Genomic DNA, 23,084 nt, shown 5'->3' on the forward strand with positions numbered 1-23,084 from the left:
GACGCAGCACTCAGCCAGGCAAAACGCATTAATGTACAACAGGGCGGTGGCTCATCCAAACACCCCGGCTCGCTCATCCAAGAAGCTTTAAATACCGATAGAATCACGGGCGCACACTGCTGAGCGAGGACAACTCGGGAGAGTTGTGATGTGCACGTAGCGAACAATTGTATCACACTTTCACTCTTTTCTATTTACGATGTTTCTCACTCAATTCTCTCTCACGTTTGGAGCATATGGATTTCGGAAGTTGCGAATGCCTTGTCGGTCATGAGTCATCGACATACTATGTTGATCACAGCTTCATTGAAGCAGCAAACGAGGCTTCGAGGACTAAGAAAACGCAGGAGGCATTCGGAACTTACCAACAGACTATAGTGCACAGGGGAGGTCCTGCCTGTTTTCATAACTGTCATCTACATGGTCAGTTGCGATGACCCCGTTTGCCGCCAAGAGCACGCGACCGAAATATTGAACCTGGACTATGATACCTCACCCACATCACCAACTACGTCCTCAACCCGTCAATATGCAGCATCAAAGATCCGCTCCCTCGCCATTCCCAGATATCGGGCGCGCCCCGTCTGCACAACCGCAACTCCCACGTCGCTCTTCTCCGCCGCCACAAACTCCAGAATTCTTGATCATCGGTCTCTTCGCCCTCCGCCTTACCAAACGGCTGATTGAAAGCCTCGAGTACTACCCTGGTCGCGATGCCGATATCATCTGGCTCGTCAACTTCCTCGCACCCTACCATAGCGACTACGAACTGGCGAAGATCTCAGGCAGTCGAAGAGATGACTACCTTGCAATGTATCAGAGTATAGTTTCCCGGATGAAGAAGCAACCAAAATACCCCGTGCGGTTTATGCAGATGAACCCTGATCAATCGATGCACCAGATACAGCAGAGAAGTGAGATGGATCGACCGAGAGACATGACTGATGGTAAGTACAACAAAGCAATAATCTGACACGAGAGCTGAAATGAATCAGCGGAGAGGATGGACATTATCGACTTCTGCGACGCGGCGGGCGAATGGGGATCTATGCTTCCAATACCAGCAAACGAAGCGAAGAGAATGGTTGAACTTGCGAATCGCAGGAAGATTGCGGATCTTGACGAACCTCATCGGCAGCCACTGCACTTCGAGAGCAGGGACGAATCGCAAGGCCGGAGGCAGTTTCGACCCGAGGATGGAGAGGATTTGTATGGTGCGAGGCAGTCACGGTTCGATGATAGGCATGAGCTCCACGAGCGCAGGCAATCACGATTCGAGCCAAGCCCCTTGCCCGAGGATACGAGGCAGCCACTTCGTGAGTATGGGCAGGCCCAAAGCGAGGACAGATATCGCATGAACAATGCTGGGGCCTGGCGTGGCGATGAGTACCTTATGTCTGAAGAGAGGCAGCCTCCGGAGCACGCGAGGAGAAGACGTCGTGTATCTTTCGCGGATGAGAGACAGTACTTTGAAGTAACAGGCTTCTGTTCTGAAACGCCTGGTATCGTCACTGACTTACGCAGGAGCAACATCGCTGATGGGGGGTAAGATGGAAAGAATACCGAGAGGTCACGTAGCCACAGGGGCGCTTGTAGGTCGCCTTCACATAAGGAAGCTGACCATGGACTGGACAGGTCATATATGAGTTGATGCAACAAGATAATAAAGTAAATACGAGCTTCATGTAGCCCAATCTAGTCTAATATGGAGCAGTGCATAAAATGAAGACCCAGCAAAAGAAAGAGAAACAACGCAGCCCGACCATTCCGAATATCCTCCGCGAGCACTCACCAAACTTCGACAGACTACATCCAAAACATAGTATCATCTAATGCCTTGTTCCAAGGATTCATTCGCCGTTCCCCTTGCCCATCTACTCCAGCCCACTTACCCCAGACCTTACTCGCTTCCTCCAACGCCAACCCCTTACACATCTTGGACACTTGATCCTTGTGCAGCAGCTCCATGACCTCTTCTTCCTTTGTTTTCGCCGGCCAGACTCTAGTGTCTTGCTTCTTTTGTTCCTTGGCCGGTTTGGAGATGGCCTCTCTCAGTGTGCGCTGTTCTGCTTCCATAGCGGTTTTCTTGTTATTGATCGTATCGAGGGCGGAGCTGTTGCCGTTGAGGAAGGAACGGAGGTAGATTCTGCCGCGTTCGCATAGTCTGTAGGGATACGATGTTAGTACGTGGTTTACTCGTATTTCTTGTAGTTGAGACTTACCTGTCTGCGTAGTAGGTGGGCGGAGCGTAAGATACACCACAGCTGGCACGAACGTACGTGTAGGAGAGCTGGTGGGTCTGGAGGCATGTTAGTAACGATGACTTTCCGGATCGAAAAGGGTAGAGTATGCGGTGTTAAACTTATAAAGATAGCCAGATCTGCTACATCCCATTCGGCATCATCCTGAATGACAAAGTAGTGTGCAGGTTTCGTAGTACCCTGCAAGCCACTGTGGGACTGGAGGAAGAACTCCTTAAAGTAGGGCGATGTAACGGATGTATCAACAACAGTACCCGGCTTACAGTTCTTGGGTTTGCCCTCTGCATCTTGATCGCGTGTAGGGTAGAAACGCGTGTGGTGGCGCTTAGTGACGACGATCGAAGTGAGTTTCATGTCTTCCTTCCATTTCTTCTCTTTCTTGACTTTTTCAAACGCCCTCCTGATGGCGCTTACTTCTTCTCGTATGGATTTGCCAGATTGTCCCTCGCTTACGCCGTCGCGATAGTACATGGTTTTCTTCGGTAGCCTCTCTCGTGGCTTGGGGATGGTTGAGTTCGTAGGTTTGACGGGGTAGTTCCAGTAAGCTCGCAGACGCTCCTCGACCATCGATTCGACTTCTTGGATGATCTGTTGGGGTCAGTATTTACAATCTAGCTTCGGTATCATGTGTTTTGACTTACCTCGCGATCCGTCCTATCGGGGTTTTGGAGGCGCATTGATCCGAGGAACTTGCCACCAAAGCCATCGACTGAGCCGACAATAGAGGCAATAGAAGGGCATCCTTCAATAGAGGCCACCGATGGATGTGTGACATCGGTTCCAAGGATCATAACGTCCCCAAGCTTGGTCTGTAGGGACTCATTGGAATTCTTCGCGCTATCGCCAGCCGAATGGTTAATGCCTCCGCACTTGAGATTCACTTTCATCATGACGTTGCCGAGGTATTGTTCGTAACCTCTTGCCAGAGCACCTGTCCCTTTATCGCAGACCTTCTCTTGGGTGATGCATACTGTTTGCAATCCGAACTCGCGATCAGCTAGATCTTTGAAGGACTGGTAAATGGTCCTGTTGGAATTGCGTAGCAAGAGAAGAACAATTTTCTTGCGTGGTCCACTGGATGTTAGTTTTACCTCGTGGAGAGCTCTTCGCAGTTCGGCATCGCCGAGGCTTGCTAGCACCTTTTGTGGCGTCAGTCCATATCGCTTGTTATTCTTGGAGTCAGCAATGTTGTATGTGCCAAGCGCTTCCTTCAAGGCGGTTTCAAAAGCTGCGATCTTTTCGGTCGCCAGCAGATACACGTTCACGCAGGCACCGGCTGTAGGGCCAGACTCAAGGAAGTTGCAGTTCTTCAGCGTCCAACGAGGTGTCTCCCCAGATCCACCATTCTTCTTGGACTGGTTGTAAAGATCGATTTTCTTATGGCCACCATAGATGATCGATGGATAACGCAAGATGGTGCTGTCGATCTGCAGAAGCTTGGGTACAACAGTCAGTGGTTCGCAGCCGGCCTACAACAGTCAATCGCAAATACGACAGAGAAGAAACCGTGACATATGAATTGCCTGCTGTCTGTACCAAGGAACTTTTTGATGGCGAGGAAATTGAATACTTTATCGATCAGGTGAACACCATCATGAGGTATCATGGCGGCTCTCTTGAGCATCTTATCGATGAGAATATCAGGAATGGGGCGACGATAGATCTGGTGCGGTAGTATCTTGAGTTTTGCAGGAGCAAACCACTCTTTGTCGCGTGGAGTGCCAAGATTGATGCCAGGAAGATTGCCCTTCTCTTCCTTGAACTCGTCGGGGTAGGCTATGAGCGTAAGCAAGTGCATGTGTAGTACAGAGAACATATGATTTACACTCTTGTAGATACTCCAGTACGTTCTTGTTGAATTTGGAACCGTTGGCCGCCTTCTTTTCGAACGTGAGGTCCTTTAGGCTCGTACCTGCTATGGTCTTTTGTCTGCCCTCTGAATTATTCCGGTCGTCTTCGCGGCCTTTGGGGGTTTTGCCACGCCCGTATGAAATCTGGGCTCGTAAAGCATTGAGTGCTGCCCACCTACTTTTCTCGGGGCGAAATGTTTTTTCATCCTGGAGGAATTTTTCCACAGTCTGAGACTGATAGAAAGCACTGGTACCGTAACTGACATTGAGAAGGATACCGGCATCTAGAGGCTTGATAGTGTAGAAGTACCCCTGCATCATCGTGAGGGAGTCAGAGAGGTATCGTTCTTCGTTTTTGACGAAGAATTTGTTTGCACCCATTCGTATGACCTGTTGGTCTTTGAGGCTCTTCGAGATCAACATGTTCAGAGCCTTGACCTCGATGCTGGAGTCCCAAAGGTGTGGATTCACCATGCTGCCCCCAACATACTCACTGAGCTTAGAAAAGTCTAGAACACGAAGAAGCTAGAGACTGAGATTGCGCACAACGTCGGTACCATCACGGCGTCCGTCTGGTACATCGCATGTGTCAATAATGTCTCCGACTTCTTCTTTCTTATGCAGCTTCTTCCAAGATATGATGGTAGTGATGTTGTCAGTTGTGAAGTGGTCTTTGTTGCTCTTCAAAATGTTCATTCGATCAATCAGAGCACGAACAAGCTTTTCTAGCTTCTTCTTATTCTGGCCAATAGGAAGATCAAGAATCTGGTACTCATAGAATACTGTCTTCGGATCGATATCTATCTTGAAGAAGTTGGTCTTGACCGTGGTGTGAACAGCATCCTGGATAGTTGCACAAGATTTAGTACGAACGGGGTATTGTGACAATATTGGTGTTTCGCCATGTTTGAGAGAGTCCATTTTCCGATTGACTGCTGCAAGCTCTTGGTCTTTCTGCTGTTGCGTAATGGCAGGCGCAGTTGCTGCGGATGGAGCTGGGGTCTGCGCATCTTGACCTTCTCCCGATTCTGTAGATTCTGGGACTTGGTCGGACGGTGCTTCGTCGCCAGGAGGAGCGACGGGGGAAGCGACAGGCTGAGTGGGAGTTTGGGAAGGAATATTACCGAGCCTTTTCAACTGAAAGACGTATGCGCGAGCTTCCCTCCTCTGTGCCAAGGGAAAGTTCTTTCCAATCCAACTCATGGTGGATATTGGGCCGTTTGCTTGCGTACAGAGCCAGGCGTGCATCTTGCCGCCCTTTTCAGGATGAGTGTTCACGCATACAATACATGGGTTGTCTCCCATATTATCCTCGATGAGTTGTCGCTGTTCTGGTTTGAGTGGCATGTTGGCTGTTTCGAGACAGCTGGGACTGACACGCTGGTCATAGATACTATGACAGGTGAAATATTGGTAAGAAGAGAGTGATCTAGGAAGATGTGCTCGAAGGTGATGAATCTTCCAGAGCGTTGGTCCACCTGCTCATATGTTCTTGAAGGCTATGCTTGCTTTACTGATCCAAGCATCAGCCGACTGCTTGTCGCTGTTCGCGACATGTCTTGAAGGTGTGGCAATCATGAATCAAGCAAGTCTCACCCAACACAATTGGGCTTGTTCATTCATCGAACAACTATTGTCGGTAGAGAATCACTGATCGAGAATCTTAGCGCAACTGTGAAACTCACTTACGACCGTCTGAGAGCGAGTTGTACTGAGCGCACAAGCTTTGGTGATTTTTTTCCTGACAATGGGAGTATGCGACCTGCGCGTTAGCTGAGCATAGACCCTTTTACCCCCGAGTGCTCGTTTTGGTGCTAGATCAAGAGAGCAAACACAGCGGATGTAGGAACAGCAGTTCACGTGGCGCTGTACGGTGTAAAAGAGCCCTCCAGGTTACGTGTACCCAGAGACCATGCAAGCCGATCTATATCCGCGATTTCTCCACGTGTGTAAGATACGGAGTAACCGTCTTCCCCCAACGCCAAACCATGCAATCGTCAATCATATCACGTACTCTTACTGCGTGGCGCACTGAGGGCCCTCTGCTTCCTCATCGTCGTCTTCCCACTCAGCGCCTCCAGCACGAGGGTCTCCGCTACCAGCGCCATACTCTTCCATGTCGGCATCCCACTCAACGTCTACTTCCTCCTCTTCTTCGTGCTTTTCCTCGCTCTTCTCGTCCTTGGGTAGTGCGTCCCGGAGCTTCTGTACTGCGGCGTCGTTCTTCAACCATCCGTCCTCTGGGAACTCGACATCGACTACTAGGTAGAGGTCGCCCTTTGCGTCGCTGCGCTTCATGGGCATGCCCTCGCCTTCGATCTTGAGGACCTGTCCTGGTCGCAGGACGTTGCCGTTTGGTTGTTGTACGTTGAGCTTGAGACCACGTCCATCGAGATGAGTGATGACGACGCGGTTGAAGCCTGTCAGTGCCTCGACCAAGCTGACCTTCAGCTCAGCCCTCAGATCAGCACCTGCACGCTCAAAAACATCGTGTGGCGTCTCAGTGAGGGTAAAAATGATGTCACCTGGCTCCTGGTCGGGTAATTGATCTGCCTCTCCTGCAAGTACGATGCGCTCGCCCTGTCGGGCACCGCGGGGAATGTAGAGTTCGAGCACGTTCTTGGTCTCGACGACCTTCTTGCCCTTGCACTTCTTACAGCGCTGCTTCTCTGGGATGACTTGGCCAGAGCCTTGACAGTTACCGCAAGGAACGGTTTCTTGAGTGACGAGGCCGGGACCGACCTGGCGGAGGACTTGCTTAGCGCCTGGGAAAGTTAGCGAAGGCGTGAACTGAAAAGTGAGAGATGGACGTACCCCGCCCGCCACAGGAAGCACAAGAGTTTGCCTTTGCGCCCTTCTTTCCACCACTGCCCTCGCACAGGTTGCAAATGATGTTCTTTGTGTTTGAGAATTTTGTCGTCTTTCCCTTGTACAGTTCTTCCAGGGTAACCTCGTACTCCTGCTCTACTGAACGTCCTTTGCGTGGCACGTTTCGTCCACCGCCCATGCCGCCCATTCCCGGCATTCCGCCAAATCCACCCATGCCGCCGCCGAACATCTGGGCGAAGATGTCGTCGATGTCGGGGCCCTCGCCGCCCATGCCGCCCTTGGAGGGGTCAAAGGCGGACATGCCGTGGGTGTCGTACAGGTGTCGCTTGTCATCGTCGGAGAGGATTTCGTAGGCTTGTTTCGCGGCCTTGAAGCGAATCTCGGCTTCTGCACGGTCTTCTTCAGCGACTTTGTCGGGGTGATGTGCTAATGCGGCCTGTTGTCTGTCAGTACGAGGCGCGGGTGCAATCGCTGTTGCCTGCGGACCTTGTGGTATGCCTTCTTGATCTCGATCTTGCTCGCGCCCTTTTCGATCTCGAGGACCTCTGTTTTCCATTAGTGCGATTCGTAATCTCTAGACTTGTGTATTTACCGTAAAGATCGATTTCTTCATCCACTGGCATTGTGTTAGCAGAGAGTGGCGACGCGGGTGATTAAAAAATGAATACTTTTGTGATGTGTTAAGTTGGGAGTCGGGAGGTCAGGAACAGGACAGAGTGTTTAGAGTATATACAATAAAGCAGGCAGGCGCAACGAGGTGAGAAGGGTCCTGTCCAGTGGGAGTGCAGGCAACAAACTTTCTCCAGATTCGTCGATCACTGGCAATGCGGGCCAAATTCCTGAGGAGCGGCCCCCACTAACGCTCGAGCGAATCCCTGCACGTCATTTTCCACCGACGGCGAACTCGAACCGTTTGCGTCAGTCGCCTCAACACCCAAATGTCGTTCTCGCTCCTTCTGCGCCCACAACTGTCATCCCACACGTGTCGGTCATGTCTAGTCCGCCTCTCACGATCTTCGCAACGCCCAATCGCCTCGAGAGGGAATTCCACACTCGCTAGTCACGGCAAGGACAAGGCCAACACTGCCGTTCCAACATTTCCCGCACGGACGCGTTTTGCGCCTTCGCCGACGGGCTACCTCCATCTTGGATCGCTGCGGACGGCGCTGTTCAATCACCTCCTCGCCAAACGAACGGGCGGCCAATTCCTGCTGCGCATAGAAGACACCGACCAAAAGCGCACAATTCCAGACGCCGAACAACGACTCTTCGACGACTTGCGATGGGCGGGACTGCAATGGGATGAAGGGCCAGAGGTCGGAGGCCCGTATGGCCCGTACAAACAGTCGGAGAGGAGCGCGATATACAGAGAATATGCGCACAAACTCCTAGAGTCAGGACATGCATACCGCTGCTTCTGTTCCTCGGAGCGCTTGAATACCTTGGCCGAACACAGACACAAGCTGGGCATTGCGACCGACTACGACCGCACATGCGCCCCGCCCGCGATATCCAAGGAGGAGAGCGACGACAGAGCATCCAGAGGAGAATCGCACACTATACGCCTCAGAGTCCCAGACCAATACCCGACGTACAAGGACCTCATCTACGGCACCTTCCGACCCCTCAAGAGACGCGGCCATGTCACCGAATCCGCCTACGAAGACCCCATCTTGCTAAAGTCCGACGGCCTCCCTACCTACCACCTCGCCAACGTAGTAGACGACCACCTCATGAAGATCACCCACGTCATTCGAGGAAGCGAATGGATGCCCAGCACCCCCAAACACATCGCCATGTACCAAGCATTCGGCTGGACACCTCCCGAGTTCGCCCACGTCGGCCTCCTCGTCGACGAGAACGGCAACAAGCTCAGCAAGCGAAACTTCGACACCGACATTACCGCCTTTAAGGAGATGGAGATCTTCCCGGAGACCCTGACAAACTTTGCTGCGTTGCTAGGATGGAGCCACAAGGAAAAGAGCGATGTCATGGATCTGAAGACCTTGATTGAGAAATTCAGTCTGAAATTCACAAAGGGCAACACCACGGTGACATTTGGTAAAATGCAGTTCCTCCAACGCAAACACGCCCTGCAACGCGCCTCTGACGGCGGACCCAAACTCGAAGAACTGGTCCGCAACGTCTCCAAACTCCTCACTTCAGAAGACAGTCCCTACCAAGACTGGCAATCCATCCTCGGTACCCCTTTCCCTGAATCCTACATCCGATCCATTATCCTCGCCGATGCAGAAAACTACACAAACGCAAATGAGTTTCTGTACCGCAACTCCTTTTTCTTCATACCCATCCGGCCCTTCGATAAGCAGCCGCCCATGTCGACTACATCGGACATACCCATGCGCGCACAGATGCTGGCAGACGTCAAAGAGGAGGATTGGAACAAGGACAACTTGATGCAGAAGGTGCGCGAGATTATTGATGGCAGGCCAGAGGGGAAGAAGGGAGGCAAGGATGTGTATCACTACTTGCGGAAGACGATTACTGGGCAGGAGCAGGGTATGCGCTTGTATGATATTTTTACGATTCTTGGAAGGACCGAGACGCTCAAACGGCTGGGGTTGATGATGAATAATTAGCGGGATGTATGATAGATGGTGTGTATGTGTAAAGCAGAGAAACGCATGTAACAACAGCATAGAGGGAAACGAATTCACGAGTATACCGGTCATTGTTGTTCGACTGTGATATCATCCCATTCCGTCCCATGATCCATCTCATGTACACGCACGCCCTAACGCCTTGCCATGCTACCCAGGATAAACCATCGTACATCTAAGAAGTCTCCATCTCGACCTCCTGGCTCTTGACCTCGTGCTCATTCGCAAGATTAAACACCTTGTCCTTGACCTTTGCTGCCAGCAGACCCATGTCCTCTTCACGCGCAATCTTGCTTCCAGCCGCACCCAGCTTGGTCAACTGCGTCTTGCCTTCGTTGTTTGTCGCGTATCCTGGTCCGCCTTTGAAACGCTTGCTGCTGTTGTTCTCCTGCTGCATCTTGTGGGCAAGATCGGCAATCTGCTTGGTGCCGTAGTCGCGGTTGGAGATGAGGGGAGAGGATGACAGCGTTTGTACCCAGTACTTGTTCCATAGCGCTTCTAGTAGCTTGGCGTCGAGTGAGGACTTGTAGTGCGAGACTTCGAGAGGGTAGTAGTGGTTGGCGTGTGCGCCAAAGTCCTCAATCTTGCCAAGCGGAATGGTTTCAAAGCCATCGCTGTCCGTGCCACTTGTGTTTTTGGAGCCGCCACCTGCCTTGGCCTGGGCCTCAACGTACTCTGTTGAATATGTCCTGAAAGCGCCGATTTCGACTTTGCCCGCGGAGACGGTTCGGTCGGGATCGATGACGATGGCGCAGAAGGGGTCCTGGAACTGTTGTTGAGTCTTTTGTGTGTTGACGTCGATGCCAGAGAGCCAGCAGCCGTAACCAGGATGCGAGTGGTACCAGCCAACGGCGTTCTCCATCTGTCCCTGTTCGCGTGCGCGCTGTAGAAACTCGACCATGTACTCGTTTGCCTCGTCTTGCGCATTGACTCGCGTCTCTGTACCCTCGACGGGTAACCGGAATGCGTCGGTCACGACGAATGTGTGTGCTTCAATCTTGCCTAGCATCAGGCCCATGACTTCGATTGAGCCGCCGGATCGCGCGTGCATGACCATCTTGAGGAGGGCGATGGCCGAGATGCGGACGGATGTGAAGTAGTTGGGGTCGGTCCGCCATGGATGCGCGTTGTTGATGGCTTTCTGCTCCGAGGACGAGTAATTGTAGAGGGCGTCTTTCTGGGGATCTACCAGCTTCACGGAGTTCTCCAACTCTGGGATGTTTGTTAGCATATAACGATAAGCGGGGTATCATGGTATTGCAGTAGATGGTTTGTGGTAAGGGAAGAAGCCAGACTCACCCCACGTCTTCAGAGCGGTCCCCATGGTTGAAGACTGCGTCGAGATTGTTTGGGTAGGTTTGGTGTTGTTTGGTGGGGAGGCAAGGCGGGAGCTGTATGCGTATTGCGGGGAGCTCTAGCGCCAAGAAATACAAGGCATCAACGAGCAAGCACGCGGCCCCTAGGAAAGCGAAGTCGAATACGATTGATATACTGAGACGCTGCAGATACATTCATGCCACGTTCACTGTCAACAACCCCGAAACGGAGCGAGATTAAGGAATCCGTCTTGTCTCTACTTCTTCCTCCGCGTTTGATCTTCCCATCCCGACCGTTCATTCATCCTCCGCGCCTCTTCCTCCATCTTCTTGACCCACCTCGTAGTCAACTCCTCATTCTCCTTGCGCAGTCTCTCCTTCTCCTGTTCCGCCATGTTCAGTTGTAGGTTCAGCGCAACCATTTCGTCGTGTACCTCCTCCACGAGTCGCCCTTTGCCCTTGAGCTCTTCCGTTCTGTCCTTGCTGCGCCTCTCCAGTTGTATCCGGACTTTTTCGAGCTGTTCTATGCGCTGTTTTTGCTGCGTGTCTGAGGCCTTGAGGGTGCTAAGCTCGGCTGTGAGGGTACTCAGTTGACTTTCCAGTTCACCGCGCGTGCGCTGGGTGACTGCTAGTTCGGAGCGGAGTTGCGCGATAGCAGATGGCGAGGAGACATCGGCCGTTGCTGGTCCCTGGCCCTTTGATGCGCTGGCGGCGGGGGCTGCCTCTTCCGCAGAGGGTATCTGATTTACAAACTGCGCCGTGTTGTCGGCGAGCTTGGTGTCTAGACTCATCAGCATCGTCCCCTGATATCGCGCCCACCCCTCTGCAACTTACAGGCGTTGATGTACTCCTCGTGCGCCTTCTCTCTTGCGTCACGCGCATCCAGTGCAGACAGATATTCCGCCAGGGGATCACTCATGGCGGCAGGTAGGGTCGCGACAGGTCAAGGGATATACGCGCCGTCTCTATCGCTATCATGGTGGTGTGCTACGTGGGAGTAGGCTGAAGGTGGGCACCAGGACGATTGCGGGTGCGGAGGTCGTCACTGCTCCGATTCGACTTCACCCCTGCTAGCGCCGACGGGAAAGTTCCATGTCCTGCTATCCCACGTTACAACTCAAACTTCTTCACTTGCCGTCAGCTCATTTTTCACGACACACACGCAATCGTCCAACATGCCTCCCGCCCACCACATCTCCGGTACCTCTCGTGCCCTCTACCGTGTCTTCATCGCTCCAAGTCTGCGCACCACAACCTCAATCCCACTCCTCTACGCCCCAGCTTTCGCGCCGACATCGTCCCCGAACTCCCTCTCCTCGTCCACAGCTAGTCTCACCAACCGAAGTTCAACCCGCGGGATAAAGTACACAAAAGATACCCGCCGACATGCCATCTCAGACTACTACGTCATCGACAGAGCCATCGAAGCTGACTTTATCAACTTCGTCGACGAAGATGGTGTCTTTCATAAGAACGTTCCTCTGGATGAAGCGCTGTCGAGTATAAACAAATTCACCCAACACCTCGTACAGATGGCACCGGGGAAGTACGACGAGAATGGCGAGCTGGATCCAGAGAGCTTGCCGACATGCCGTGTCATTTCCAAAATCAATCTGCGCGCTCAACACGAAAAGAAACTCGAGACACTGCGACGGCAAGCCAAGGGGTTGGGCGCGGGATCGGGACCTCCTTCGAAAACATTGGAATTGAACTGGGCCATTGCGCCGGGGGATCTGAAGCATAGGCTAGTGGCTATGAAGAAGTTTCTGAAGGAGGGGCGCAAGGTGGAGGTTATGCTTGGGCCCAAGAAGGCGGGCAGGAAGGCGACGCTGGAAGAGGCGAATGCGGTCATGAAGGCAATTGGCGAAGCGGTCGAGGAGTGCAAGGGTTCGCGGGAGTCCAAGCGGGAGGGAGATGTTGGAGGTATCCTAAAGGTTACATACGAGGGCAAGAAGGCAGAGAAAGAGAGCAAGTCAAAAGACGCGGCGGCATAAGCATGGTTCAGCATGGGCCAGATGAACGAACCTTGAGAGAGTTTACCGTAGGTACATGGGCAAAATGTCGAGCCGTGGACAACTCGACTCAATACGAGAGAGTCGGAGACGGAGCATGGAGAAGGTACGTGAACAGTCTCCGTACATGTAGTATACTGTACAACGCACGACACCACTCGTGGTTAACGATTGATGAACATCTATAGATACATTGTATAATATCACATGTCAAAAACCTCATAACCGCTTCTCTTCCTTGGCCGGTTCGGCCTTTGTCTCAGCCCCAGTCGCAACATCCACCTCTTGCACCTCGTCACCCCCGATGCTCTCAAGTTCCGCAGTTTCAGCCGCCATCTCCGCCTTCTTCGTCTCAACCTGCTCCTCACAACGCCTAACCTCTTCCGCCACCTTTTGCTGCTCAGCAAAGTGGCCCTTGAGTGTGGCGACGACATTCTTCTGCTTGGCAAGCTCGAACCTCGCTTCCAAAAGCGCTAGTTCTGCGTTGTCGACATTGCTTCTCTCACCGCTAGCCAATTCCAACTGCTCTTCCGCCTTCACTTCATCGCCGCTTAGACGGAGAGCCTCGGAGCGGTGCTCATGGATTTGCGCTGCGAGTAGCGCGGCTTCGTACTCTACTTCTGCCTTGCGCACTTGAAGCTCTCCCAACTCAACCATGATCTCTTCAGATTCCAGTCTGTTGGTGTTCAAAGCTCTGCTAGCAAGTTCGTATTTCGTGTTGATCTGGTAGGTTAGAGTCTGGATACTAGGCCACTCGCCAGTTTCCTGGGAGATGAGGTAGTCGTTGAAAGAACGGCCGGTCTTCTCAGCGAATTGCAGTTCCTTGGCTTCGGCAAGGAGGTTGTAGGCAGACACTGTGAGTTCGGAGCGCTTGGGCCCTTGGGGCAGGGATTCGGCGTACCCGTAGCGGGTACCAGCCACATTTTCATAGATTCCAGCACGGATGGCATCCTTCTCCTTGGGGTCGGAGAGGGAGAGCTCGCGGAATTCTTCCCAGCCAATGGTCGATTCGAGCTCCGTGGGTGGCAGTGATCGGACAAGGCTCTTGTGCCATGGCGTGATGGCCTTGTGTGTGATGTCCTCCTCGTGAGAAAGGAGGATGTTGTGCAATGCGTCACGCTCGATGATGACGCGTGACAATTCGAGAAGGTTTTTGACGTCGACTTCCTCCCATGTGAGCGTCTGCTCGCCGCGGTCCATCTCGACCAATGCCTGCTCCAACAACGGTCGCTCTTCCAATGTGACCATCAAACTCCTGCCCCTGCCGTGCAGCTTCTCGTGGTACTTGAGAATGTCCCCCAGTAGCTTCGTTGACGGGCTCTCAATCTCCATGGCGTTATCCACAATGATGAGCTCACCCTTCCTGAACCGGTACGAGAGTGCCGTCCGCCATGCAAGGTCGTAAACCTTTTTGGGCAGTTCAGTCGCAAAGTCGCGGGGCTTGGGACCGTGAGCGACACCTCCACCCTTCAGCATGGGCGACTTCTTGTCTCCCAGACGAGCTCGACCAGATCCCTTTTGTGGCCGGATCTTTCTTGCGGAACCTCGTATCTCATATCTTGTCTTTGTCGAAGCAGTGCCTAGCCGGGTGCTATCTCCTTCGTAAACGATAGCGCGGTGTAATATGTCTCGCCGGGTGGGTAGGTAGAGGTGGTTTGCAGGGTACTGTTGGAAGCGCAGCGGCTCGAGGGAAGGGAATTGGTGGATAGTCGCGAGGACTGTCTGCTCTTCGAAAGGCTTGACGGGCACGTATCCGGAAGCATGGGTGTTTGTATTTATTGACGACAGTGTGGCCTTGGAGGGTGCAGATGTGGTTATTGAGCGGCGTGTGGGCGTGCATAGAGATTTCTTGACGACGTTAGTATGTCGCATACAATGACGGCGAGACAACATACGGCGCAGCGCGCACACGGCGCATTCGGCCGTATCGACAGGCTCCTCAATTGGTGTGTGACGCCACGCATGGGCGCGGATATCCTCGTGGAAGCCATGCCGGTCGGGGTGGTTCACTTGTTCGAGTCGTCGGAGTTGGAGGCGGAGGTCTACAAAAAGCGCTAGTGTGAGGATCACCACATTTTCCAGCGGGCACCCTCCTTCTTGAACACCGTCGAAGCCATCAACACAATGGCCTCCACGCCCACGCTGCGCCAATTCAGCGCATGTCTACGATGCGTGCGTCAACTGCCCGCCGCCAATGGCACCTGCCGCCTCCTCTCCACCTCGGCCGTAGCCCGTGAAAAGGTGCAGACACAACCCACGAATGCGACTCGACCACCACCGCCCTCGAACCCCGCAGAAGGCGCTGCCCAGAAGGCTGGCTCTCAGGATGTCCCGGAATACATGCAGAAATGGGGCACGCTAGACCCCCAGATGGTGGAGAACAAGAAGCAGGAACGCCGACTGTTGCGGAGAGAACACGTCCAACCCGTTGGATCCCGTCGTCGCCGTGCTGTGCTTCGTCGATCGGCTCTGCAGAAGGCTGACGAGGTTCCGTTTGAACAACTGCCGTACCAATGTTTCCAGGAGGCGAGAAAGGTCTTGATGGAAGACAGGCAGGAAAAGATCAAAGAAATCGAGGTCCAGCAGTTACGGATAAAGAATCTGATGGCCCAAGATCCAAGCGTCAGTGGAGGTCCGGCAGCCAAGGAGCATAGGTTGCGGAGTATGAGGAAGCATCTTGAAGAGCTGATTATCTTGGCCGACATCAACGACCCGGTCGTGAAGCGCAAGTTTGAGGACGGACAGGGTGGGTCGTACCAGTTCAGATGCTACTTATTTGACTGACTTGTGAAGGTAACATGAACAAGCCCATCTACCGCTATCTTGCCGAGAGGAAGTGGCGTCAATTCAAGCGCCGTGTACTGGAACAACGTATCACGCAACTTGCCATCGTTCCCGATTTTCTCCCCTCCCTGGATCTGGTAGCAGACATCGACCTCGGTTTCGGCAGAAAGCCAGTGGCGCCCGGAGAGTTCGTAGATTCCGCCATCAGCGAGAAAATGCCTCGTCTCAATGTTCAGACCTTCACCCCTGGTGAAAAGCTGGTTACTGTAGTGGTGGTAGACGCAGATGTGCCTGTCACAGAAAATGACGGCTTCACCTACCGATGCCACTTCATTGCTTCCAACATTTCCATTTCGCCAAGCAACACTTCGATACCGTTTCAACGCATCGCTCAAGAAGACCAGAAGACAGAAGATCCAAGTGCCAAGAAAATCGCCCTTCCTTGGGCCGCTCCCTGGGCTCACAAGGGTGCGCCTTACCATCGCCTTGGCATTTTTGTCTTTGAGCAGAGCGAAGGCAAAGCACTCGATATTACCAAGTTCAGCAAGACTCAGCGCATGGGATTCAACCTCCGCAGCTTTGCCGATTCGAACAAGCTGAGCGCAATCACAGCTACGCTGTTTAGGACAAAATGGGACGAGAGTATGGCCGGAGTTATGGAGCGCGCAGGTCTGAAGGACCAGATTGCTGTAGAGTTCAAGAGGAAGAGGGTCGAGCCGCTGCCATACAAGAGGCGAACGGAGCGCATGCGCTAAGGTAGAAAGAGACGCGCATAGTGGATGTATTAGTCATGTAAGCCATGTGTACAATACAAGATGAACGCAGCTGCAGCTTCGTTCTGTCGTGCTTGGACCACGCGAGCGCCGCACGCCCGAGCGAAGCAAGAAGCAGTGCACAGCAGCGACCAAAGTGACTACATTGAGCTCAAGACGAACGACATGAGCTCCCACCGTGGTTCCTTCCACATTACTCAGGATACGAAGCCAGTGATAGAAAGCGACTAACCCGAGTGACAGTCGTTCTTTCCAATCGCACTTACGAGGGGTGCCTCCTTCTCTTGTTGTCTCACCTATCAAGCTCGCCCCCTCTGTTCTCCGTCGACCCGCCTCATCTTCCTAATTTCTTTTCTCATGTCATTTCTCTAGCTTTTACTGTTTACAATTATTTCAACGCCATTTCCTACCGTAGGTCACTGCCACCTGCTTGACTGCCTTTGAGCATTGCGACGGTCATGACCCTACACTTCCTTCCGTCTGAGCAACAGATAGCGCTTGCTCTTGCCATCCTCCGGAATAAACCAGCTGGGGTGCGAGTACCAGGTACAATTAACCCCATGAAGGAATCCACACATGCTGATAGTTCCAGACTACATTCTACAGCTGCGTGCCCAGCTCAAACCCGGCCCAGACCCTAGAGAGCGAGACGACTCTGCGCGCTATATTGACGAAGTCGCTTACTGGAAGAACCGATGTCAAAAGGCGGAAGACGAATGCGAGAAACTTCGAGGTATCAACATCAAGCTCGAAAGATCGAACCATTTACTGTCAAGCCTGTCTGGTCCCGTCTTGGACGTCGATGCAGCTGCCTATACTACCAAGCGCAAAGCACCATCAGCGTCACCTACGAGGTCTAAGCCATCGAGACAAGCACAGAACCAATCACCAGCGGTTGCTGCCCAGGAAACCATCGAGAATGACCTGGATTTTTTGGAAGTGCTCGGCAAGGATGGTTCCAAACTCACGGAGGCTTTGTACACCACGCATTCATTGTGTCGGTCTGACGAGCCAGACGCTGAGACTCTCTGCTTCAATCTTGTGCAAATCGCTTCGGGCATTGGCAAAGTCATACTTAACATTGCGCAGAACTACGAGCAGCTCTCTCGCCAAGGGCGGAGAGGCGCCGAAGCCATGTCATTCGATAAAGACAAATCTGACTTCGCCGTCGCCCTCTCTGTCTGCGCTAGAGCCTTTATGTCGTTACTCGTCGGTGTAAACAAACTTATGGAGCGCAAGGCCGATGTGCGACTTGCTAGTCTGATTGTCTGTGAGGTAGCAGGCATGTTCAAAGCTGCGTTGCAATCGATCGAGATATCAGCGCGACGTACAGCGCAGACTTTCTTGTCGCCGCGCCCTCCACCTAACAAGACGAAGACGAAAGCGCCTCCTGTCGTGAAAGAGTCCGCTCCAGCCAGAGCAGTTGCCCACTTGCTAATAAGCTTTCTCGGATTCCTCGAGAAAACCGATTCTGTGCATCAAAAGATCTTCGATGGATTCGTTTTCGTGCTGTTCGAGCGTGTGGGGAAGAGATTATATTACTTTACGTTTGGACAGCATCGCAGTACTTCTATCGAAGGCAACATCTTGCCACCCCCCGAGCCGAGAGATGCAGCTGAGGCGACGAGACGGGATATTGACGCCCTAGCGATCCGCCTTGAAGTAAGGGCACTTGTATTGATCCTTGAACGAGCGATGGGGTTAGCTCCAAACCACATGAATCCCCAGACTGCTCGCCCTAGCTCGGCGTCCAACCGCCCTGCCCGTACAATGAGCATCAAGACTACTGTTACGAGCACCAGGGCGCGCTTGAGTCCTCTGGCAAGAGACCGCCTGCAGCGAACGCTTGTTGCGTGCATGTATGGGAACAATACCAACGACGAATTCCTGGACGTTCTTACAAAGCCTGTCCCAGCCATACGACTTGGTTCCCTGCAGAATGTGGCGAAGATCGACGACAAAGATGTGCAGACTTGGTTCAAGGAGGAGGTTTGGCGACTCGTAGGGTGGGACATTCTCGCGAGGGACGGCGCGTGGTGAAGAAAGGGCACATCTTGTGTAAGATTTGAGATGGATTAATCTAGAGCAAGATATAGAGAACGGCATTGTCAAGTCTAGTTGCTGGCTTCCTGCGCCAACTGGAACTGACTGACAAACCTCCGTTCTACTGCCGACCTCTTCTCGCTCACTACTCCATCCATCTCCGTACTCGTTTCATCCTTCGTTCCCCATCCACCTCCGCCAGGTGTGTCGATCACAAAGCAATCACCCTTTTGCACAGCAAAATCCTTACGTCCACCCAACCTACACCACCTCCCACCAACCTTTTTGACAATGTAGTTTACCCCGCTGCTCCCGTCTTCTCCACCTAGCATACCATAAGGTCTGGTAACCCGTCTTTCACTAACGATACTCGCATTCATCTCGCGGTAAAATTCATACACCCTCCGAATGCCATTACCACCACTCCAGCGCCCCTTGCCACCCGAACCATCCCGTATACTAAATTCACGAAGAAGCACGGGGTACCTCTTCTCAAGTAGTTCTGGATCCGTGATACGGGTGTTGGTCATGTGGATATGTACTCCAGAAGTTCCATGCCAACCAGGCCCCGCGCCGCTACCTCCGCATATCGTTTCTCCGAATCCGAATCCCGAGTTTGGGATCGGGTTGCCAGCGTCGTCGTGGTCACCGTTGATGCCAAAGGAGAAGACGTTGCAGTCACCTTGGCTCGCGGCACATGCTTCGAAGGCGCGGATGACGACGTCGGTTACGCGTTGAGACGTGATAGGATTTCCAGCGCATACTGCGGCATATGGTGAGGGGTTGAGGATACTTCCTTCTGGAATCGTAAAAGTGAGGGGGCGGAGGCAGCCTTCGTTGAGGGGGATGTCTTGGTTAATGAGGCAGCGGAGCACGTAGAGGGTTGCAGATCTGGCGATTGCTTGTGGGGCGTTGAAACTGTGGTAGCCTTCTTCGCCTGTTCCGGTGAAGTCAAAGTGGGCGGATCCGTCGTCTGGGTTGATGGTTATGGCGAGTTTAATGGGCGTGCCGTCATCCATATAGTCGAGTGCCGTGAGGGACTTCCCGCCGGTTTCGCGGTAAATACGCTTCATGAATTCCCGTACGCATGCCTCGGCGTTCGCAGTAATGGCATGCATATTGAGGTGTACAATGGCGAGACCTCGTTCAGCGATGAGATCAGCTACCAATGCGGCACCCTTGGCGTTTGCCGATACCTGTGCCTTGAGGTCGTTGATGTTATCGGCCAGCTTACGTGTTCCCGAACACCCTGCGTATTGAGCTGGATCATGGAGCAACACCTTTGTAACCAGCTCTTCGTTGAAGACTCCATCGCGAACAAGGTACTCTGAGACTATCATAGCACCCTCTTCGTGTAGCTCGACGCTACCAGCGGGCATGGAGCCTGGCAGTATTCCACCAATTTCTTGATGATGACCTCTCGAAGCTGTGTAGAATATGATAGTCTCACCTGCATCGTCGAAGACAGGTGTTACGCAGGTTATATCAGGAAGGTGGGTGCCACCAGAGATTGGGTGGTTAGCAACGATGACGTCGCCTGGTCGAAGTTGGCCTAGATACTTCTTGTGCTGGTACATGACCGCCTGCTCCATTGAGCCAAGATGAACTGGCACATGTGGAGCATTGGCTACGAGGCGGCCCTCGGGACTGAACAGTGCACAGCTAAAGTCGAGGCGCTCCTTAATGTTAACGGAAACGCTTGTTTTCTGCAACGCGAGGCCCATCTGTTCAGCGATGCTCATGAAACGGTGAGCCATGACAGAGAGTTCGACAGGATCAACAGTCCGCGGAGCAACTACTTCAGTGTCGGTCAGCGAAGTCGTGCGGTCGAGCTCGATCATAACGTGGCGCTCTAGAATAGTAGCCTTTGAGCGCGGGGCGACAACGATGGTTTGTGTGTTATCTAGAATGATAGCAGGTCCATCTATGACATCTCCCTTGGCCAGCTTTGTCAAGTGGTACAATGGAGAGGTAGTCCAGCGGTCCTCGAAGAACACTGGAACGTGATCCGAGATCTTCTTGGTGGACACAGGGGATGGGGAACATCCAGCTAGTTGGTCTTCCAAGATGAACTCAGGCTCGACCGATGGGCTTCGAGCCGTTGCCCGTACTCGTACATTCTCAACAAGAATGTCACGTCCAGGCATGATGAAAGAAAATTGACGTTTGTGCTCGGCTACGAAAGCCTCGTCCCACGATCTCTGATCAGGGCGTGAGACCATGAAGGTGGTGTCGGAACCTTCATAGCGAAGGTTCAGAAAGTGCTCGAAGCCGATGGTTTGGCCAGAGAATCCATCGTTGGCCAACTGATCAGCTGCGTTCTTCTCGAGCGACGCCAGCCGTTCGTCAAGTTCATCCAGAGAGGATCTGAGTAGTGCTGAACATGGTTCTTGAATATCGCGAACGACATCGGCCAACGCCATACCGTACGCGGATAGGATGGATGAATAGCGATGAACCAAGATGCGGTCGATTCCTAGGTTGGCCGCGATCGCACAGGCAGCCTGTCCACCGGCACCACCAAAAACTGCAAGATCGTGATCGGACGTCCGGTGGCCCTTGGCTTCAGTGAGCGAACGAATAGGCCGGCACATCGTCTCGTTTGCAACTTCCAAGAAGCCAAGAGCAAGTTCTTCGACGGTTTTCGTTTTTCTAGTAGTCTGAGATAGATCGCGGTTGACCGTAACGAGTAGCTCTTCGAAAGCTCGCTTGGCGCCTTCATAGTCTAAAGGTTCGTTCTCGTGCTTGCCAAAGATCTTTGGGAAATACTCGACTTGTAGACGTCCCAGCACAAGATTGGCATCTGTAACTGTCAAGGGTCCGCCTTTACGATATGCTGCTGGTCCGGGATGTGCGCTCGCTGATTCGGGGCCTGCCAGAAAGAGGCCGTTGCGATAGGAAAGAATGCTTCCGCCACCTGAACATGTTAATCTCAACTCTCGGTCCAGTATCAGTGCCATCACATACCAGCAGCTACAGTATCGATCTCTAGCTGTGGGGATTGAATCGTCACACCAGCCGTGATCGACTCAAACGTGTGCTCCAAAGTCCCCGCATATCGGGAAACATCAGTGCTAGTACCGCCCACTGCATCGGTGTTAACATGTGTCTAGCATTAGAGCCACATGATAGACTTACTGTCAAAGCCTATTACCGGCTTTCTTCGTTTGGTGTCGAAGCACGTCTTGCTAAAGCCGACAACGCCCCCAGCCGGGCCAGATAGAATGGCTTTGAGACCGCTGAAGTGTTGCCATCCCACCAGACCGCCATCACTCTGCATGAACTCGCAACGGGCGCCCTGGGAGTCTTCCAAGCCACCTATGAAGCCATCGCGAAAGCCATCGATGTAATTGCGCGTCAAAGGTGTAAGATATGCATCTGCTGTTGCCGAATAGCCTCTTGAGATGGCACGAATCATGGGGAAAATCTGTGACGATACAGATATTTGTGTGAAGCCAATGTCTTTGGCAATATCGGCAACTTGAAGCTCGTGGTTCGGGAATGTGTAGCTGTTGATAAGCGTTATGGCCAAAGACCGCACGTCCTTGTTGAACAGACTCTGTAGACCCTCGCGGGCATGGTTGCGATCTATGTTGATGTCAGCGCGGATATTGCATCTAGGTGAGATACTGACCAACTGGTCGCAGAACGCGGATGGCTTCACCGCCAACACCCTTCTCCAGGTCATAAGAGTCGCGCTTTGGGTCTCTCAACGTTGATTTGTCTTCGGTTGAATCGTGAAGCGTAACACGCTCGTCGATCTCTAGGACATCGTCAAAAAGAGTCTCCGGCCTCCTAATGTTGAGATCAAACAATTTTGGTCTTGTTTGATCGCCTATGCGAAGCAGATCTCTGAATCCCTTGGTGACGACCAGCGCGCACTTTGTGGAGTTGCGTTCCAACAAGGCATTTGTAGCCACTGTTGTTCCCATCTTGATCGACTCAATGTTACTTGTGTCAATCTTCTCGCCGCGTGGTATCGATACGCCTGTGGCCTGTTCGAGTATTCTGCGGATGCCCTCGGTAGGCGCGTCAGAGTAGTTTGTCGGATCATTGCTCAGAAGCTTGACCAGTATATCCGGTTTTCCTGGAATGATACCCAGGCAGTCTGTGAAGGTACCACCACGATCAATCGCAATGCGAATGCCTGCGCCTTGTAGCGGCTGCTCAACAAATGGCATCTTTGGTATGAGATCTGGAGGCGAAAGCCGCCGGGAGACACTTGTTCGTGGTTCTGAGTATCGAACGACTTCTGCGTCCCTTAATGGATTCAAGAACTGGAATGCGTTGCGATGGTGCCAGTGTCGAGAGAACAGGACTTGGAGATATCAGCAGCGGCCGCCTGATTAGCCGCCACTTGTTGTATGCTATCGGCGGCAATCATGCCAAAGCTGCAGGCCATATCGCTCCGAACTCGTCGCATGACGGGTTTGCAATGCCTATCGCGTCGTCTTGAGAGTGGAGTAGCTTGGGATGCCGACAAAGGACGCGAATGACGCGCGATTGCCGATCCCTTCCGAAGTGATGCGCTAGACATGCCTTAGCGCGGCATGAATGAACCCCTCAATCTGGCACCCAACACTCCTTTTCGTCGG

The 23,084-nt window shown here is 52.8% G+C and overlaps 11 protein-coding genes across 11 annotated transcripts; 5 read left to right on the forward strand and 6 right to left on the reverse strand.

Moving 5' to 3' along the window:
* Positions 1-33: 33 nt before the first annotated feature.
* Positions 34-1,632, forward strand: ACET3X_003421 (uncharacterized protein). Its single transcript, XM_069448695.1, has 3 exons — positions 34-947; positions 996-1,474; positions 1,525-1,632. The coding sequence occupies exons 1-3, from the start codon at positions 485-487 to the stop codon at positions 1,537-1,539; spliced, it is 957 nt and encodes a 318-aa protein (XP_069309968.1). The 5' UTR covers positions 34-484; the 3' UTR covers positions 1,540-1,632.
* Positions 1,633-1,806: 174 nt separating this feature from the next.
* ACET3X_003422 (uncharacterized protein) lies at positions 1,807-5,458 on the reverse strand (the record flags this gene model as incomplete). The annotated part of the gene is made up of 8 exons (XM_069448696.1): positions 1,807-1,829; positions 1,893-2,164; positions 2,223-2,299; positions 2,376-2,849; positions 2,903-3,730; positions 3,832-4,037; positions 4,087-4,636; positions 4,691-5,458. 8 exons carry the CDS (start codon positions 5,456-5,458, stop codon positions 1,807-1,809), a joined length of 3,198 nt encoding a protein of 1,065 aa, XP_069309969.1.
* Positions 5,459-6,127: 669 nt separating this feature from the next.
* Positions 6,128-7,563, reverse strand: ACET3X_003423 (uncharacterized protein; the record flags this gene model as incomplete). The annotated part of the gene is made up of 4 exons (XM_069448697.1): positions 6,128-6,876; positions 6,926-7,376; positions 7,427-7,485; positions 7,533-7,563. 4 exons carry the CDS (start codon positions 7,561-7,563, stop codon positions 6,128-6,130), a joined length of 1,290 nt encoding a protein of 429 aa, XP_069309970.1.
* Positions 7,564-7,878: 315 nt separating this feature from the next.
* On the forward strand, positions 7,879-9,540 carry ACET3X_003424 (uncharacterized protein; the record flags this gene model as incomplete). Its single annotated transcript, XM_069448698.1, has 1 exon — positions 7,879-9,540. The coding sequence occupies one exon, from the start codon at positions 7,879-7,881 to the stop codon at positions 9,538-9,540; it is 1,662 nt and encodes a 553-aa protein (XP_069309971.1).
* Positions 9,541-9,736: 196 nt separating this feature from the next.
* ACET3X_003425 (uncharacterized protein) lies at positions 9,737-10,885 on the reverse strand (the record flags this gene model as incomplete). The annotated part of the gene is made up of 2 exons (XM_069448699.1): positions 9,737-10,773; positions 10,861-10,885. The coding sequence occupies 2 exons, from the start codon at positions 10,883-10,885 to the stop codon at positions 9,737-9,739; spliced, it is 1,062 nt and encodes a 353-aa protein (XP_069309972.1).
* A 249-nt stretch (positions 10,886-11,134) lies between these two features.
* On the reverse strand, positions 11,135-11,796 carry ACET3X_003426 (uncharacterized protein; the record flags this gene model as incomplete). The annotated part of the gene is made up of 2 exons (XM_069448700.1): positions 11,135-11,658; positions 11,712-11,796. 2 exons carry the CDS (start codon positions 11,794-11,796, stop codon positions 11,135-11,137), a joined length of 609 nt encoding a protein of 202 aa, XP_069309973.1.
* A 256-nt stretch (positions 11,797-12,052) lies between these two features.
* Positions 12,053-12,871, forward strand: ACET3X_003427 (uncharacterized protein; the record flags this gene model as incomplete). Its single annotated transcript, XM_069448701.1, has 1 exon — positions 12,053-12,871. The coding sequence occupies one exon, from the start codon at positions 12,053-12,055 to the stop codon at positions 12,869-12,871; it is 819 nt and encodes a 272-aa protein (XP_069309974.1).
* A 237-nt stretch (positions 12,872-13,108) lies between these two features.
* ACET3X_003428 (mitochondrial 54S ribosomal uL4m domain-containing protein) lies at positions 13,109-14,880 on the reverse strand (the record flags this gene model as incomplete). Its single annotated transcript, XM_069448702.1, has 2 exons — positions 13,109-14,737; positions 14,785-14,880. The coding sequence occupies 2 exons, from the start codon at positions 14,878-14,880 to the stop codon at positions 13,109-13,111; spliced, it is 1,725 nt and encodes a 574-aa protein (XP_069309975.1).
* A 133-nt stretch (positions 14,881-15,013) lies between these two features.
* ACET3X_003429 (uncharacterized protein) lies at positions 15,014-16,428 on the forward strand (the record flags this gene model as incomplete). The annotated part of the gene is made up of 2 exons (XM_069448703.1): positions 15,014-15,635; positions 15,683-16,428. The coding sequence occupies 2 exons, from the start codon at positions 15,014-15,016 to the stop codon at positions 16,426-16,428; spliced, it is 1,368 nt and encodes a 455-aa protein (XP_069309976.1).
* Positions 16,429-16,904: 476 nt separating this feature from the next.
* Positions 16,905-18,486, forward strand: ACET3X_003430 (uncharacterized protein; the record flags this gene model as incomplete). The annotated part of the gene is made up of 2 exons (XM_069448705.1): positions 16,905-16,992; positions 17,039-18,486. The coding sequence occupies 2 exons, from the start codon at positions 16,905-16,907 to the stop codon at positions 18,484-18,486; spliced, it is 1,536 nt and encodes a 511-aa protein (XP_069309977.1).
* A 74-nt stretch (positions 18,487-18,560) lies between these two features.
* ACET3X_003431 (uncharacterized protein) lies at positions 18,561-22,670 on the reverse strand (the record flags this gene model as incomplete). Its single annotated transcript, XM_069448706.1, has 4 exons — positions 18,561-21,406; positions 21,457-21,576; positions 21,628-22,077; positions 22,124-22,670. The coding sequence occupies 4 exons, from the start codon at positions 22,668-22,670 to the stop codon at positions 18,561-18,563; spliced, it is 3,963 nt and encodes a 1,320-aa protein (XP_069309978.1).
* Between the last annotated feature and the right edge of the window lie 414 nt (positions 22,671-23,084).

The sequence above is a fragment of the Alternaria dauci genome, chromosome 2 (genome assembly GCF_042100115.1).
Source record: "Alternaria dauci strain A2016 chromosome 2, whole genome shotgun sequence".
In the NCBI taxonomy this organism is placed as follows: domain Eukaryota; kingdom Fungi; phylum Ascomycota; class Dothideomycetes; order Pleosporales; family Pleosporaceae; genus Alternaria; species Alternaria dauci.